Here is a 12,457-nt window from a genome sequence, read left to right as displayed (position 1 = left end):
TGCCTTTAGTGGGCAAGTGCTCTACCATCTGAGCTACCCAAGCACAACTCATGCCCCGTCCTCACCACCTTACTTCTGCCAGTACCTTGTCTCCTACCTTCCAAACTTTACAGAACCTCTCCTGTGAACCTTTCTGAACTAGATTAATATTTACTGGATTACATTCATACTTTTCAAAGAAAGTAGCTACGTATATCATTAAATATTGAGTCCTGTTACAATATATTACAACTTGTCATGCATCTTTACAATGAACTATGATGTGTTTCATCTTGCTAACAGGTTTTTTAAATTCTTGAAGCTAAACATCAGATAATTTGTAAAGTTGTTTATGAGGTACTGCTATGTTTCTAATTTTTGCAACGCCTTTGCACCAGAGCACTTAACTCTTAGTGCATATGGGGATGAATTGTCATTGCAGCTGCAGTGAAAGTAAGCTCACAAACAAAACAAGAAATGTAATTAGAACACCAATAAGTCCATCCAGGGTATAGTAATGAGTGCAATTATGCGCAAATCAGTGGTCAACAGCTACAGAGACAAGATAAATTTCTGTATGTAAGAACAGTGTGATACTTTAGGAGCAGTATTTTTACATCTTAATAAATTAGTTATCAGTAAGTGTCTAGCAAAAGGTTAGTCTTTAAAACTTGCAATAAACTATTTCCAGATGTGTGTACTTTTATCAAATAAATTATAAATAAATACATAAAATTAAAATAAGTAAACTAATTTTTAATGAAGCAGGTGACAATTTGAATAAGAACAGAAAAATGATAGATTTCTGTCCCCCAGTAAAATAAGTCATGTGCTCAAAGACTTTCACAAGAAACAGGACTCAGAAGGCAAAGCAAAGGTAAGAGCTCAATCAAGCAACCCATAATTCAATGATTCTTCAGTACTGTGAATGAGCATGGTTAAGAGAGGATGCAATACCAACTATGAATTGGCAGCTTACACTTGGAGAACAAAAATCCACATTGGTGGAAACTGCATATTTGTTGAAAAATGAATGCCTTACAAACATCTAGTTCCACTTAATACACTAAATAATGTAAAGTATTTTGAAATATCAGACACTGAATTATCATAATGCAAAACAATTGTGGTATGCCTATAGAGATCTCCCGATGGAGACATAGAAAACTTCGTATTAATGCATGGTCTCAGGGTGATATGAATTAAAAATCTTCTCAGGCTACTGTGTGTGTCAGATGATTAAAATCTCATGAGCTCTCAACTGAGCTCTCCTCGGCCATTGTCAAGTGGTAAATAACTACTGTGATGCTGTGGCATTGCTGTTATATAGCTGCACTGCCAGCTATGATGTCCGATGTCACTGGTGCTCTCTTCATCTGCAAACCACCATCCTTGTTGATGGCATTTTCAGATATTTATATTCCTACTACTTTTTTATGATGCTATCCCAAAATCCCTTCATCCTCATAATGAGAGGTGTTTCGTCAAATAGAACTTCTTGTTGATTCTCTTGTGTTCTGTCCAGCATTGCTCCACAGTGTGGGCTGTTTGGTCAATGTAATAGCAGCCACATTGGTGTGGTATTTTGCACACTACAGACATTCTAAGTCCCAAATCATTCTTCAAAGACCTCATGAGCTGTCTAATTTTTTTCTGGGGCCCTGAACATTGATGAGATGTGTCTCTTCAGGAGCTGACTAATCTTTCTTGACACTGTACCACAGAAAGGCAAATAAGTAAGTTCCTTGTTCTCTTCTTTGGTGGTGTTCTGCCTTTGTGTCCCACCAGAAATATCCGGTATTACCTGGTGCTGATTGTTGCCATTTTCCTGGAAGACTTTTCAGAGGTGGTTAGTTCTAGTGTCAGATTTTCAATGTGCGAGATGACTTCAGCACAGTGGATGAGGGTGTTGAGAATGCTGCATTTTTGTGCCAGATGGTGGTGGCTAAGGGCATGCAGATACTGATCCGCATGTGTAGATTTCCTGTACACACTGTAGGTGAGGCATCCATTGGCCATCTGGCAAATGAGGATATCAAGGGCAATGCACCATTCATCTCAACTTCAATTATGCTGGTCATGAATACAGTTCAGGTGTTCTAAGAATTCTCCCAGTTTTTCACGTCCATGAAGCCAGATGATAAAAGTGTCATCAACACAAAGAAAAGCAACCTGGTTTATCTGCAGCCATGTCCATAACAACGTCTTCAAATTTCTCCATAAAAAGGTTGGCTATAGATGGAGCTAACAGACTTCCCATCACCACTCTGTCCAACTAGTTGAAATACTGACCACCATCTAGAAATCACATTGGTGTTAACGTGTGCTTAAACAATCCCACAACTGTACTGTACAATAACTGGGAGATGAGATCTAAACAGTTTTTGATAGGAACATATGCAAATGAAATAGGGAGATCACACAAAAACTGACCAAACACCCAACAAGCTATCAGTCTGCTTGAATGGTCACCAACAGACTCTGGCCAAGAAACAATTGGGCCACCCTGTTGCTATGTATGCTGATGTTCTTCATTTCAAAGAGTACTTCACAGCATGTGCCATCTGGATCCTTCCCAGCAACACCAGCTTTTCTGAATTGTGAAGGTAGGAACTCCCCCTGCAATATATCCTACATTCTGTGTAACCCTCCTGGCCTCAACATTTGTTAGTCATTGTCCTTACCCATCTAGGCCCTTCCCTGTTCCCTCCAGCACTACACAGCCCTCTATTCCACCAATACACCCAGTCCTTTCACTTTTTCCTTTTCTGCTACCCCCTTCTCTCCCCTGCCCACCATCAAAAGCAACAACTGATGACTCAAAAAAAAAAAAAAAAAAAAAAAAAAAAAAAAAAAAAAAAAAAAAAAAAAAAAAAAAAAAAGGGGAATAACAGCCGGATGTCATCTGCTACCAGAGTATCCAGTCAAACTCTAAAATAATCTCAGTCAAATTGAAAAAGACAACAAAGATCAACACTTTGCAGCTTATGTTAAGAGGTACAAGAACATTTATAGGAAGGTGATTAAAAAAGGCTAAATCAATGCACAACAACATAATAATTTTAGGGTCAGGAAACACACAAAAAGCAATACGGAAAGTACCAAAAAAAGAAATAAACGTTGTTTCAAAAAATGATCATGTTGCGTTACTCAGAAATCTTATCCTTGCAAGTTACGTAAATGACTACTTCATAAATAGTCTGGTCAATCTAAATACAAATTGCCTTAGAAATATTGGAACCTCTGTTCCAAAAGAATAAAGTGTCAGTTCAATATTGCTATGCCCCAGAAATAAACCAGAAGTTCTAAGAATAATAAAAACAGCGAGGAATGAAATGTTTTCAGGGATTGAAGAAGTATCTGGTTCAATCATAATAAGATATGCTAGTGTCATATCAGAACCACTCTCACACATCATAAATCTATAATTATCGGAAGGAGTGTTTCCTCAAAGACTAAAAATTTCAAAAATAAAACCATTGTATAAAAGGGACAGTATATATGAAGAGGGAAATTACAGACCAATAGCTTCAGTATCTGTATTTTCAAAAGTAATAGAGACACTCATGAAACAGAGACTTAGAAATTTCCTAAAAAAAAAATCGATCTCTTGTCAGTAAACCAACATAGTTTTCACAAAGGATTGATTACAGAATCATCTATTTCACAATTAATTGGAAATATCAGAATGGGACTAGACAAACAAAACAGTACAATAGGAAGAAATTTGGACTTATTGAAGGCATTTCATGCTGTCCAACATGATATCTTACTAGACAAATTAGAAACTATTGCTATTGGTATACGAGGAGTTGGAAAAAAAAAAAAAAAAAAAAAAAGTTCCAGTCATATCTCCATAATAGAAGACATGTAGTAGAAAGTACCTCAGCTAACATTAAAAACCAAATTGTTGCTTACAAATCAGATTTTTAGACTGTACCAATTAGGGTTCCACATGGAAGTGTTCTAGGACCTCTCTTATTTCTAATTTATGTAAATGATTTAAAAATTCCATTCAGTGGTACTCATATAATCCTGTTTGCTGATGATACAAATGTTGATGTAACTTATGTAAACAAAGTATTGCCAACATCGGCAATTAGACTTTTGGGATATTTACGAAATTGGTTTGAAATGAATATGTTAACTTTAAATATTTCAAAAAGTAATTCCATCCATTATAGGAAAACTAAGTCACACAATGACCGGGACCTCAGAATACAAAATAAACAAGTTAAGAGAATATCTGTCACAAAACTTTTAGGTTTCCACATAGATGAAAATTTATATTGGAAAGCCCACATCCACTATCTCACTAGCAAGTTAAGTTCTGCTTGCTTTACACTATGTGTAAGTAGTAAAGTGTATAGTAAACATTGTAGGAGAACTGTCTACTTTATTTACATTCATACATGGCCTCACTTTCTGGGGTCATAATATGACAAATCTAAAACCCATCTTCACACTAAAAAAAAAGCTGCTAGAATAATTACTAACAGTCCAAGGCTAAAACCCTCCAAGCAGCTATTTCAACAGCTAAATATTCTGCCATTACCACCCCTCTACCTACAAAAAGTGTAACTAATATAAAAAGTGTGTTGAAAATTTCAAAACCAACTCTGATCTCCATTCACATAATAACAAGAATGTGCAATGATATCCATCTAAAAAGAGTGCATAAGACTATTGTACAGAAACAAATATTGAAGGTACAAAATTGTATTAACAAACTTCCGGTGCATGTAAAATACATGTAAAAATTATCTACATTTAAGGAAGCAATATTCAAGTCTTAAATGACCTACTGCTACTACAGTGTAAACGAATACCTTCAACAACCTAGTAGCAAGTATTATATTAATGTACTATTTTGATGCTATATGACATAGTCAATTTAGAATTTTCAGTCAAATGTTTGCTACAATCCAAGTCAGTATTTTGAATAGAAGTGTTACAACTAAAATATGTTTTTAATTAAACCTTAATTAAGAAATCTCTGAAAAACATGCTTTATGTAATTAATCGAAGTTGTATGTACAGTTTTTAATGTAAGATTCCGTAGGGTAACGTGCACTTTTGTAGTTGTGGGGTAGTGTACAACCTTTTGTGTGTGTGTGTGTGTGTGTGTGTGTTTTAATTTATCTCTATATACTATTTTTTTTCTGACGAGATCCACGCAATGTAAATTGTCTCTGTAAACTGCAACTACTACAAAGGGTATTGCCATGTGGTGGATTTGGCGATTAAATAACACGTTGCCCTCGGATAGGTGACAGCAGATTTCAGACTGCTGCAGTTGAATATTACAGCCTCAACGACGGAAGAAAATGAGTTGCTTCAACACCAGCAGAGGTTAAAAATCAGATGTGCAAAGCTATAATAGTGGAAGAAATAGTTACAGTTTTGTTAACACAAAATAATAATAAAATAATGTTTTGGCTGTCTGAAACATCAGTAGTTAAGAAGAGACTTAGCACGCGTAGAGATAAAGGTGACTGGAAAAGGTTATCGCGTAGCAGGTCAACATTCTTTTACGTATAAAGCACAAAAAGTTAAGTAAGCAATCATTATTTATAAATGAAGTGCTAAAGAAAATTTCAAAGATTCTTAAACGCGGCTATATGCCACTGTCGTTTGTTTTACCCCCTCCCTGGATTTGTTTATATGAATATGAAAGAGTAGGCCCACAGTACAGTACGTCCTGAAAGAAATTGGTAACCACATACCTGTTGTAGAAGCTGTTATCTGACTTAATTCTTATTAAGACCTCTTATGTACCTGTTTACAGATAAGAGTGCCGAAGAGGAAGTCATGTGAACGTTTGTGTAATAATTTTCCTCGTATGCATGATCCGGTTCCGCAGAACTTAAAGTTATAACTATATGTATCTATTCCGCTTGCTTTATTAACAGTTTAACGCGTTGTGTGAGCGAAAGAACATGTATTGCCGTAGAAAAAAATAGTGTTATTCGTAAAGCCTTGAGATTCAATCGCCTCTAACTCGTTTTATAAGCCATATACAATATGTTAACGAGATGTTTATTAGCGCTAGTATTTTCTGTACGATGAATAAAAAAGGATGAAAATCATTCAGTATTGATGACTGGTAATCTAACCCTACTGGCCCGTGTTGATTTTGTGCAATGTGTTCCATGTATTTATATTTTTAAGTACGAAACCCTAAGGAGAAAAATATACTATACCGTACCCTTGGTGTTAAGCAGAAACATTACTGCAAAGTCAATTTTTTTTGTATCTCGCTTATGCAGGACACAGTTTCATAGATAAGTTTTAAGTGATGTTGGCATGAGTAGAGCGATGCACAGCTTATATTATTAACATATTTTAGGCATTACTGAAATTGTTGTGTTCGAAAGAGCCTACTGTAAGTCAGTGAAATAGGCCTATGTCAAATGATGATAATGAGTATAGTTCTGGTACATTTTAAACTTGTGCCATGAGGAAGTGATGTAAATGTGGCATTATTGTTTTGATGTGGACACTTTGAGTTTGTGGCATTACATGTATCTTTCAACTTTAGTTTTTTCATGCACAAAAGATTGATAGTACATGGCGAGTGCACATAGGAGTGGGTTTCTCCAGTTGGGAAACTGATGCTTCCTGGATATGTCATGAGTCCTTTCCATTGCCTCTTGGGTGATTCCTTGTCCAATCAACCAATTGTACTACATGATTTGAACCATGACCCCTCAGATTTGGATGATTTTTTTTTCAGGTAATGTACCCACTAACACTTGTTTAAATTTGAAATTTCAAATTTTTCTGACCTTTGGTTTTTGAGTTTCAAGAAGACTTTAAAAAAAAAAACTCTGATTTTGATCATCGATGATTGTTTTAAAATGCTGTAGCTACAGAACTATACAACTTAGAGAGCTCAAACTTGCACCATTGTTTTCCTCTAAAAATTTCCTTCAATCTGATATGAAACATGACTATATGTGAAAATTTTAAACTATTCCAAAAAACATTTTTTGAAATTTCCAAAATACGTACCCATGGATTTTTTAAATAAAAATTATGTTTGTTGTCAAGTCTAACTGACTACATGCATGCAAAATTTCAAGATGGGATCTCAATGGGTCCTTGTATAAAATAATATTTTACTACCGCAATACACACTAGTGAGGTGAAAAACATACTATTTCTTGGCTATGAATTCGAAGGTACGCCTATGTAATTCTAACAAACTTAAATTATTATGTTAGCCTTTTTATGCAACATTTACCCTCTTATTGTTTGTTAATTCATTAAATGATATAGTGTTGTTTTAATTTAATGTTCATGATTCTTTTAACAATGCATCAGAAGGAAGTGAACACATTTTAATTGGTAATATATGTGCTACAAGTTAAAATTTTGAATAAAGCCACTCACCTTCATCCAGTTGTAAATGGCAGAGATTATCTTTTGCTTGGTTTTCCAGTGTTATTTGTAATTGTTTACAACAAGTTCCTTATATTAGAAATTGGCATATAAGTAATTTCACTTGGGAAAAAGATTAACTTGTTGATATTTGCATGGCTAGAACTGTATTTCTAATACTAATTGGTATTTACAAAGTTAATACACATGGTATTTATACAACTTAGTGTTTAGTGAGGGTAGGTGCAACATAATTTAAACGTGCTTCTTTTATGATCTTTTAAGATATTTTTCCAAAGCAAGAGAGGACAACTTCATTTCTTTAGCACTTAAAGTGTAGGTTCTTCCCATAGCTGTTGTTGGATTCGCCTGTTTGTAAAAGAGTATTTCCTGGCACATCTAATATGTCTCTTGGTTGTGGATAGTAAAAAGACTGGACTGGACCCTTTGGGTTTAAAAAAATTTATTCAGTACATGTCTTCGTATTTTTCTTCAATGCATCCTAGCCACCAAGAGTCATCATATGCTACTGTCACAAAACCAGTAGCAATATTTTCCATATGTTGTTGTTGTTGTGGTCTTCAGTCCTGAGACTGGTTTGATGCAGCTCTCCATGCTAACCTATCCTGTGCAAGCTCCTTCATCTCCCAGTACCTACTGCAACCTACATCCTTCTGAATCTGCTTAGTGTATTCATCTCTTGGTCTCCCTCTACAATTTTTACCCTCCACACTGCCCTCCAATGCTAAATTTGTGATTCCTTGATGCCTCAGTACATGTCCTACCAACTGATCCCTTCTTCTCGTCAAGTTGTGCCACAAATTTCTCTTCTCCCCAATCCTATTCAATACCTCCTCATTAGTTACACGATCTACCCACGTGACATTGTTATTTGGTTCAGTGTTGTCACATATTCAAGAGACTAACCCAGACTAAAATGATAAGGCTTGACGATAATTTGACTCTCTGTGCAGGGTTTATATGAGTGAAACTTTTGTGTTCCCACAATCGCTTTTGATTCACTAAAACAAGGAAGTAGGTAAGTATTCTTTGGTCAGTTCATAGTCCTCTGTTGTGCAATATTCAAAGTCAATGTTTTTTTTTTAGGTTTTCCATGGCAGATACATAAAGTGATTTGGATGTTAAGATTTGTTGGTCATACGGCCTTTGTAAGCTGGGTTTAGCAGCTAGCCACTGAACAGGTCTGCCAAGGCCATCACATACAGTCTTGCCATGGGATGTTGCAAAGAACTCCCACTCTGCCTCAACTTCAAAATCAGTTTTATGCAAACACAAATTAAGGAAGTTTTTCTTATTTTTATATTGTGCAGCGCTGCCATCAGAAAAGTAGGCCTAAGTAATCTTTTTAAGTGCAAAAGGCAAGGTTTGCTTTATGATTTCTGGCAGTTTTTTTTGGAATACGTAGAAAGCGGCTGTATTTTGTTTTAGGCAATCTGATATGAAGACATACTGCAGATGTTTTAGTTTTCCCTCCCATTTATAATATATGATAAAAGGATGCAGTGTAGCTTGGGTGGTAGTCCAGTGGAATGATTGTATTTCATCTTGTACTATGAAAGAGTAGTTTTCTGCAAAATTACAGTTGACTACTACATGGCCTTCGGTTAAATTGTCCTTGATTTCGCTGTAGTATTCTTTCTGCTGACTAGCTATAAATGAATGAGTTTTTACCTTCATTAGAGTGTCCAAAAACTCATCCACAAAGTCATCAGTACTTTTTATTACAATTTCCATCAAACATCTATCTACAGTTACCCACTTTTTGAAGTAACTTCATCAATCATATCGTCAGTGAACTTTGCATTCAATGGATCATTAAGTCTAGAGACACCAGGACATTCTTAACAAATATCCATAAAACATTGTTGCAATGGTGGATTGCACATCATCTTGACTAGGCAGCAATGATAAGATTTCAAAGCAGTTTTATCTCCATCCAAAACAAAATTTTGCATCTTGGCATCATTCATCATTAGCTTAATGTTTTGGTGTAAGGTACACACACAAACAGTATGTGTGCCGCCACTTCCAGCCAGGATACAGTTCCTTGGTTTTAATTCGCAAAACTTGGAAAACCCAATTTTGTTTGCAGGGATCTTTTCCTTAAATAATTGGTATATTTCTTGCAAATTTGCCAACACTAGCCTCTTTTGAACCTGGATCTTTCCATCTTTATTTCTTATGGCCACACAATCTTTTTTCCCTGACATCATTCTACTAACGTCGTCAGAATTGTAGAAGTCTTTTACACAGTCAACAATATTCTTATTTAGAGTTCTTCCAGGTTTAGGATTAGGATTTGACAAAATTCCTTTTTCTTTTACTAACAGTTTTATTGCATGGGCCATGTAGTTTGTCACTCCAAACTATTCTTCTATTTTCTGAAAGCTCCAACTCATAGGTGGTTGTTGTTGTTGGTGTTGGTGTTGTGGTCTTCAGTCCTGAGACTGGTTTGATGCAGCTCTCCATGCTAACCTATCCTGTGCAAGCTCCTTCATCTCCCAGTACCTACTGCAACCTACATCCTTCTGAATCTGTTTAGTGTATTCATCTCTTGGTCTCCCTCTATGATTTTTATCCTCCACGCTGCCCTCCAATACTAAATTGGTGATCCCTTGATGCCCCAGAACATGTCCTACCAACCGATCCCTTCTTCTGGTCAAGTTGTGCCACAAACTTCTTTTCTCCCCAATCCTATTCAATACTTCCTCATTAGTTATGTGATCTACCCATCTAAACTTCAGCATTCTTCTGTAGCGCCACATTTCAAAAGCTTCTATTCTCTTCTTGTCTAAACTATTTATTGTCCATGTTTCACTTCCATACATGGCTACACTCCATGCAAATACTTTCAGAAATGACTTCCTGACACTTAAATCTATACTCAATGTTAGCAAATTTCTCTTCTTCAGAAACGCTTTCCTTGCCATTGCCAGTCTACATTTTATATCTTCTCTACTTCGACCATCATCAGTTCTCACCTGACTTAATTCAACTACATTCCATTATCCCCGTTTTGCTTTTGTTGATGTTCATCTTATATCCTCGTTTCAAGACCCTATCCATTCCGTTCAACTGCCCTTCCAAGTCCTTTGCTGTCTCTGACAGAATTACAATGTCATCGGCGAACCTCAAAGTTTTTATTTCTTATCCATGGATTTTAATACCTACTCCGAATTTTTCTTTTGTTTCCTTCACTGCTTGCTCAATATACAGATTGAATAACATCAGGGAGAGGCTACAACCCTGTCTCACTCCCTTCCCAACCACTGCTTCCCTTTCATGCCCATCGACTCTTATAACTGCCATCTGGTTTCTGTACAAATTGTAAATAGCCTTTCACTCCCTGTATTTTACCCCTGCCACCTTCAGAATTTGAAAGAGCGTATTCCAGTCAACATTGTCAAAAGCTTTCTCTAAGTCTACAAATGCTAGAAACGTAGGTTTGCCCTTCCTTAATCTAGCTTCTAAGATAAGTCGTAGGGTCAGTATTGCCTCACGTGTTCCAACATTTCTACGGGATCCAAACTGATCTTCCCTGAGGTTGGCTTCTACTAGGTTTTCCATTCGTCTGTAAAGAATTCGCTTTAGTATTTTGCAGCTGTGACTTATTAAACTGATAGTTCAGTAATTTTCACATCTGTCAACACCTGCTTTCTTTGGGATTGGAATTATTATATTCTTCTTGAAGTCTGAGGGTATTTCGCCTGTTTCATACATCTTGCTCACCAGATGGTAGAGTTTTGTCAGGACTGGCTCTCCCAAGGCCGTCAGTAGTTCCAATGGAATGTTGTCTGCTCCGGGGGCCTTGTTTCGACTCAGGTCTTTTAGTGCTCTGTCAAACTCTTCACGCAGTATCTTATCTCCAATTTTGTCTTCATCTACATCCTCTTCCATTTCCATAATATTGTCCTCAAGTACATACTTCCTGTTGATATCATTTTTGAGACGTTTGTATTCCTTTTTGCCTGCTTCATTTACTGCATTTTTATATTTTCTCCTTTCATCAATTAAATTCAATATTTCTTCTGTTACCCATGGATTTCTACTAGCCCTCATCTTTTTACCTACTTGATCCACTGCTGCCTTCACTACTTCATCCCTCAAAGCTACCCATTCTTCTTCTACTGTATTTCTTTCCCCAATTCCTGTCAATTGTTCCCTTATGCTCTCCCTGAAACTCTGTACAACCTCTGGTTTCGTCAGTTTATCTGGGTCTCATCTCCTTAAATTCCCACCTATTTACAGTTTCTTCAGTTTTAATCTACAGGTCATAACCAATAGATTGTGGTCAGAGTCCACATCTGCCCCTGGAAATGTCTTACAATTTAAAACCTGGTTCCTAAATCTCTGTCTTACCATTATATAATCTATCTGAAACCTGTCAGTATCTCCAGGCTTCTTCCATGTATACAGCCTTCTTTTATGATTCTTGAACCAAGTGTTAGCTATGATTAAGTTGTGCTCTGTGCAAAATTCTACCAGGCGGCTTCCTCTTTCATTTCTTAGCCCCAATCCATATTCACCTACTACGTTTCCTTCACTCCCTTTTCCTACTACCGAATTCCAGTCATCCATGACTATTAAATTTTCGTCACCCTTCACTATCTGAATAATTTCTTTTATTTCATCATAAATTTCTTCAATTTCTTCGTCATCTGCAGAGCTAGTTGGCATATAAACTTGTACTACTGTAGTAGGTGTGGGCTTCGTATCTATCTTGGCCACAATAATGCGTTCACTATGCTGTTTGTAGTAGCTTACCCGCATTCCTATTTTCCTATTCATTATTAAACCTACTCCGGCATTACCCCTACTTGATTTTGTGTTTATAACCCTGTAGTCACCTGACCAGAAGTCTTGTTCCACCTTCCACCGAACTTCACTAATTCCCACTATATCTAACTTTAACCTATCCATTTCCCTTTTTAAATTTTCTAACCTACCTGCCTGATTAAGGGAACTGACATTCCACGCTCCGATCCGTAGAACACCAGTTTTCTTTCTCCTGATAACAACGTCCTCCTGAGTAGTCCCCACCCGGAGATCTGAATGGGGGACTATTTTACCTCCG

General features: G+C 36.5%; 2 protein-coding genes across 3 annotated transcripts in view; one reads left to right on the top strand and one right to left on the bottom strand.

Annotated features, from left to right (window-relative positions):
• LOC126183199 (spermine oxidase) overlaps window positions 1-6,075 on the bottom strand; it is a 158,400-nt gene extending 152,325 nt beyond the window's left edge. The window contains exon 1 of one of the 2 annotated variants that reach the window (XM_049924965.1): window positions 5,758-6,075. In XM_049924965.1, the coding sequence (XP_049780922.1) occupies window positions 5,758-5,792 (35 nt within the window). In that variant the 5' untranslated portion in view covers window positions 5,793-6,075. Of the gene's footprint in view, window positions 1-5,705 lie in introns of both variants that reach the window. The other variant, XM_049924974.1, reaches the window with a different exon arrangement.
• The window catches only part of LOC126183207 (uncharacterized), a 50,094-nt gene continuing 43,137 nt past the window's right edge, over window positions 5,501-12,457 (top strand). Inside the window, exon 1 of the mRNA XM_049924987.1 lies at window positions 5,501-5,531. The gene's annotated coding sequence lies outside the window, so the exon portion shown is untranslated. The remainder of the gene's footprint in view (window positions 5,532-12,457) is intronic.

Source organism: Schistocerca cancellata, chromosome 1 (genome assembly GCF_023864275.1).
Source record: "Schistocerca cancellata isolate TAMUIC-IGC-003103 chromosome 1, iqSchCanc2.1, whole genome shotgun sequence".
Classification (NCBI taxonomy): Eukaryota; Metazoa; Arthropoda; class Insecta; order Orthoptera; family Acrididae; genus Schistocerca; species Schistocerca cancellata.
This window is presented reverse-complemented; position numbering and strand designations above follow the sequence as displayed.